Source organism: Bison bison, unplaced genomic scaffold (assembly GCF_000754665.1).
Source record: "Bison bison bison isolate TAMUID 2011002044 unplaced genomic scaffold, Bison_UMD1.0 scf7180017864503, whole genome shotgun sequence".
NCBI classification, from domain to species: Eukaryota; Metazoa; Chordata; class Mammalia; order Artiodactyla; family Bovidae; genus Bison; species Bison bison.
Window position 1 is genome coordinate 5,753,326 of NW_011495061.1, and position 5,474 is coordinate 5,758,799.

The 5,474-nt window shown below is 50.0% G+C and overlaps 1 protein-coding gene across 1 annotated transcript in view; it reads right to left on the reverse strand.

Annotated features, from left to right (window-relative positions):
• Positions 1 to 237, reverse strand: part of NRIP3 (nuclear receptor interacting protein 3) — a 28,393-nt gene extending 28,156 nt beyond the window's left edge. The window contains exon 1 of the mRNA XM_010829311.1: positions 64 to 237. Within this exon, the coding sequence (XP_010827613.1) occupies positions 64 to 109 (46 nt within the window). The 5' untranslated portion in view covers positions 110 to 237. The remainder of the gene's footprint in view (positions 1 to 63) is intronic.
• Positions 238 to 5,474: the final 5,237 nt, after the last annotated feature.

A 5,474-nucleotide genomic window follows, 5' to 3' on the forward strand; every position in this document is an offset into this window, starting at 1 on the left:
GGTGGGCAGTTTCCGAGCAGCCTCGCCCACGCCGGCCGCCGCCACCACCTGGGTACAGCTCACCTGTCCACGACGTGGCCGACCCCGGGATCACAGACAGCTGGGCCATGCCCGGAATCCCGCCGTCTGCGCCGCTGCTCGGCTTCACCAATTCCCACCTCCGCGCTCCTCCTGGAGCCCCAGCGCTCAAATTGAGCCCGGGATCCGGAGGAACGGGCGCCGCACTCTGAAGTTGGGATAGCTCTGGATTTCTCCAACTTCAGATCGGTCCCCACCCACTAGGCCACGTGACTGGGGAGGGGGCAGCCCTTGCGGGCCGGCCAGAGTCAGCCTTCTGGGGACCCTCCTCCTCCCGGTACTCGCGCATCGGAGCTGGGGAAGCAGGGCCTGGCGGATGCCTGCCAGTCAGCCTGGGGCTGAGGAGTGGAGAGGGTCCTCGCCCGACTGCAGAAGAGTACGAGTCCTGCACTCGCTCTTTGGAAAACCCGGCAGAAAAGCACGTTTTTTCTCAGCCAACACTCGGGCTTACGGTCCAGAGGGTCGTTCACTGGTCTCTCCAGCATGCCCGGGAGCAACTGGAACCCGGTTTTACTTGTGAATCTTTCATCTTTTCAAGCCTTCTAATGGAGCCTTCAGGCGTCCTGGGCCCTGGCCTCGACGCTGTGATTTAGTACAAACCGTGTTTCCAGGCTAGAAACCACCACCCTACCCTCTACCACCCCATTTCATGGGAGCAGGCATGAAGCAGAAAGATCTGCTTTCTGGAGAGAACCAACAAAAGTAACAGTAACATTTACTGAGCGTTTACTACGTGCCAGGCACCAGAATAAAGACTTAAAATTCAGTCTCTCATTGAATCCTGGCATCAGTTTATGAGAAGGTATTATTGTGGGTACTCAGTGGCTTCAGTAGTGTCCGACTCTTTGCAACCCCATGGAGTGTAGCCCACCAGGCTCCTCTGTTCATGGGATTCTCCAGGCAAGAATACTGGAGTGGGTTGTCATGCCCTCCTCCAGGGGATTTTCCCCACCCAGGGATGGAACCCACATCTGTCTTCTTCACTGGCAAGCGGGTTCTTAACCACTAGCGCCACCTGTATATTATCCTCATTTTACAGACAAATATCTGAGACCTAACTGGTCTCCTGAATGTGCCTTGGTTCCTTTCCAATCCATAGTGTGCTGCTGCCAGAGCAATCTTTTCAAACTGCAAATGTGGTCATCTCACATCCCTGATTAGAGCACCACGAAAGGTTTCCTATTGCTCTTAAAGACTCACTTCTTGCCTGGTCTGCACCCACCTGGATCTCCACTCTGTACTTCAGCCTCATGATTTGTCTTTCCTGCAGTTCCTTGCAGAGAAGGCAATGGCATCCCACTCCAGTACTATTGCCTGGAAAATCCCATGGATGGAGGAGCCTGGTAGGCTGCAGTCCAGGGGTCGCTGGGAGTTGGATACGACTGAGCAACTTCACTTTCACTTTTCACTGTCATGCATTGGAGAAGGAAATGGCAACCCACTCCAGTGTTCTTACCTGGAGAATCCCAGGGATGGGGGAGCCTGGTGGCTGCCGCCTATGGGGTCACACAGAGTCGGACACGACTGAAGAGACTTAGCAGCAGCAGCAGCAGTTCCTTGGAGGAGCCATCCTCTCTTGCCAAATGGCTTACCTTTGAATATCCTGTTCCTTCTGCATGGAATGATCCCTCCTACCTTGTGCAGTAAACAGACCCAGTTTCACTATCATTATTTTTTTTTTAGGAAAGCCTTTTCTGACCTCCCAGAGAGAATACACTCTTGCTAATTATAAACTATGCATCTCTCCTAGATTTTTTTTTTTTTTTTTTTGGTGGTTGAGGTGGGGATGTTATTGGTTGGTGAATATTTACCTCCTTCATTAACTATAAGCTCCAAGAAGGCAATTGAGTCCATTTTTGCTTACCTTTGAATCCCTAGCTCACAGAAGGTGCTCAATAAACACTAGTATAAGTACAGCAAAAAGCTGAAGTCTTGTCCAAGTAAAGCTACTGGTAGAGCTGGGATCTTAACCCCAGACTGTCTGCCCCAGAACCTGTGCTGAACTTCCCAGATCCAGAAGGGCTGGGTTTGATCTCCTGCTTCTTTCCTTCAGTTCCTGCCATTAGCACTTGCCCTTGACTCAGAGTTCACATACTTCTGCAGGGAAATAAATCCAGAAGGGCAGAAGGCTGCTTACCTGGCCTCAGGGAGGCCCCAGGGATTCCCTGTCCCTCAACATACACATTGAACACACAGTCTCCTAGAGGGGCCATGGGATTGCAGCTCACCTTCCAGCCCCCTGGCATGCTGCCAGCAGTAAACAACAGTGGCTGCCCTGGTCCCTTCTGTCCTGTCTCCTGGATCCCTGCCTGGTCACTTCACCAAGCCTGAGTCACCCAGGCAACAGTGAAAGACTGGCCTTGTCTCTCCAGGACAGGTGCCTCCAAGCTCGGTAAACCATCAGGACAGGTCCGACAATGAGGGCCCCTGGGGCTCCGGCCAGGACAGCTACTTTCCTCTGAGAGGAAGCCAGGCAGGCAGATTCCAACTTCCCATCCACCAGCAGCTCAGCTGAGTCTTGCAGCCTTTTGTTGGGGATGTCCCGACAGAAGAAAGGGCCTCCTTTCATCACTAGATTCCCTCCATACTCCTACCCAAAAAGCCAGGAGCTGAATGTCTCCAGTTGAATTGGAATTTGTCCATATCAAGTGTTATGGGAAAGTAAATAGGGCCTTGGCTGGAGCTGAGAATCTTTTTGTGAATGCAGAGCTCTTTGCTGTAGTGGGATTTGTGTTCTGCAGTTGGATCTATGGCCACAACCACGATTGGTCACCTCGTGTCTCAGAGATCTTCCTCAGCCAGACTTACACCATCACTGCTGTTAAGCATGGGTCAAGGTAGAAGACCAACCCTACCCCCTGCAAATACCCTACGAGTTTCTGAAGACTGCAGACCTCTTGGTAGTTTATCCCGTTTGACCAAATGGCTTTCAGCAAGTCACTTCTTACCTCTAAGCCTCAGTTTCTACATCGATAAAATGGATGCAGTAAGATTGCTTATAAAATTGGAGTTTGTAAACTCTGGCAGGCTATACCAACAGGAAAGATGATTAATTCTCCATTTGATAACCTCCCTTGTCCCACTAACACATTTGGGGAAAGTATAATGTAGTTGTTAAAAGCAAAGTTTCTTGAGTCTGATGCACTAGGTTTAAATCTCTGCTCTGCTACTCAATAGTATGCAACAAGATACTTCACCACTCTGAGTTTCAGCTCCTCGTCTAGAAAATGGTGCTGGCGATATATTTACCTCTGAGGGATGCTGTGAAGATTACATGAAATAATCATACACATAGCACATTGTGGCAAGTAGGAAGGGCTCAGCAGAAGGCAGCTACCATCATTACCTGAGACAGTCTCAGGATTGCCAAGCCGAAGAATGGGCTCTGTCCTATGCTTCCTCCCTACACACCTGAGCATCTTGCCCCCTTCCCAAAACCAAGGCCTGCTGGGGCAGGAGCTGGCCTCCTCTCTTCCTCTCTCAGATGCCTCTGAATTCTGAATTTACCATGTCAAGTAGCTCTGTTCTAAAATCCTCTACATCCTTCCTGGGTTGTTATAGAGAATCTGTCCTTGAAAATTATGCTCAACAAGCTAATGCTGTTTCAGTTCGGATTTTATTCATGTTCTGCTTATTATAAGTGACAGGAAACCTAGTCGAAAACTTCTTAAGTGAAAATGAAAATTTTGCTCCTAAGACAAACACAATATTGTAAATCAACTACACTTCATTTTTTTTTTAAAGGAAAACTTCTTGTCCCTTTAGTGTAAAAACGCAGGGACTTCCCTGGTGGTCCAGTGATTAAGCCTCCGTGCTTCCCCTTCCAGTGCAGGGGGCAAGGCTTTGCTACCTGGTTGGGGAACTAAGATCCCACATGTCATGCAAGCAAAAATATAAAAGTAAGATTAAAATAAAATGCAGGGATTTCAGGCATGGCTGAATCCAGAGGCTCAAACATCATTGCTGTGTTTCAGCTCTGAGCTGATGCCACTGTAGGCAGGTTCTTCTAGTGTGATGGCTGGCAGCAGTTCCAGGCTTATCATCTGTCCACCTAGAAACTCTCCTTTGGGTCTGCAGGAAGACCTTGGAGGATGGTCTACAGGATGAGTGCTGGAGGTGGGAGGCCAGAAAAGTAGATGAGAAGAGAAGAAGAGGAACGAGAGACAGTCAAGGACTTTTCATCCCCCTTCCCTTCCCACCTATGGATATTCTGCTCTGACTTTGCCCTGGGACACACCCTGGAAGTAATGGTCACTGCCTGCATGTCCCTTAACTCCCCATCTCCACCGTTGTAACTGCAGAATCCCCTTCCTCCTCTGGTGTCATCAGTGCCACCCCAAATCCCTCTGGCAGGAAGAGTCTTCAAACAGCTGTCCACGGCAGGTGTTGTATGCCTACCCATATCTCTGGCTACGCAGTGCCTGCCAGTTGGCATCCAGCCCTGAAGACTGTGTCAACTTTGGCAGGTTACTGCAAAGACAAGCGTTATTTCTGTCTTCTTCCTTCAGGGTTATTGCCAACATCACCACAGCCTCCCTAAACAGGGCTGATGGCAGCCCCGCCAACATTTTCCAAAGTTGGCTGGGCCTCTTGGATCCATTCCTGTCAGTGACGATTTTGTTTCATTTCCTGGGATGAGGACAGCCTGTGACCTCAAATAAGACAGAAAAAGAGGGGAAAATCTCAGTACCTCAAGCATCTGGTAGAAAGATGCTTGCTTGGAGTTTTCTGCTCCTTGCTTGCTGTGGGACCTCAGCCAAGTTACTGCAGCTCTCTGAGCCTCAGTTCATCTATCTGGCCAGGCTCTGTGTCGTTTTAATAAAATAACATGTAAAGCACAGGGCCTGGCACAAAGTGAGCCTTCAATAAATATGAGTCCTGTTCCACTTTCCTTCCTTTGCCCAACACAAGTAGAGAACCTGGAGAAAGGGTGCCCTTCACAGGCCAAGGGAGAATTCTTCCATCTGGAAAGACCTGTGAAGATGGGGCTTCCCAGGTGGCGCTAGTGGTAAAGAACCTGCCTGTCAATACAGGAGATGTAAGAGATGTGGGTTCCATCCCTGGATTGGGAAGATTCCCTGAGGGAGGGCATGGCAACCCACTCCAGTAGTCTTGCCTGGAGAAGCCCATGGACAGAGGATCCTGGCCAGCTACGGTACACAGGGTCGCAAAGAGTTGGACATGACTGAAGTGACTTAGCATGCATGCACACAGTGTGAAGATGGCAAGCTTCTCAGAACGCAGCACAACCTTGGCTTGACATGCTGTATCCAGATCTTTTTCTGTCACCCCTGTCCAGGGTGAGAGGGCCTACCAGGCAGCTCAGCGCACACTGGTTACTTCTGTCTACCTCAGGAGCATGAAGGCCACCACCGCCTTCTGCCTCAGTAAGTAAG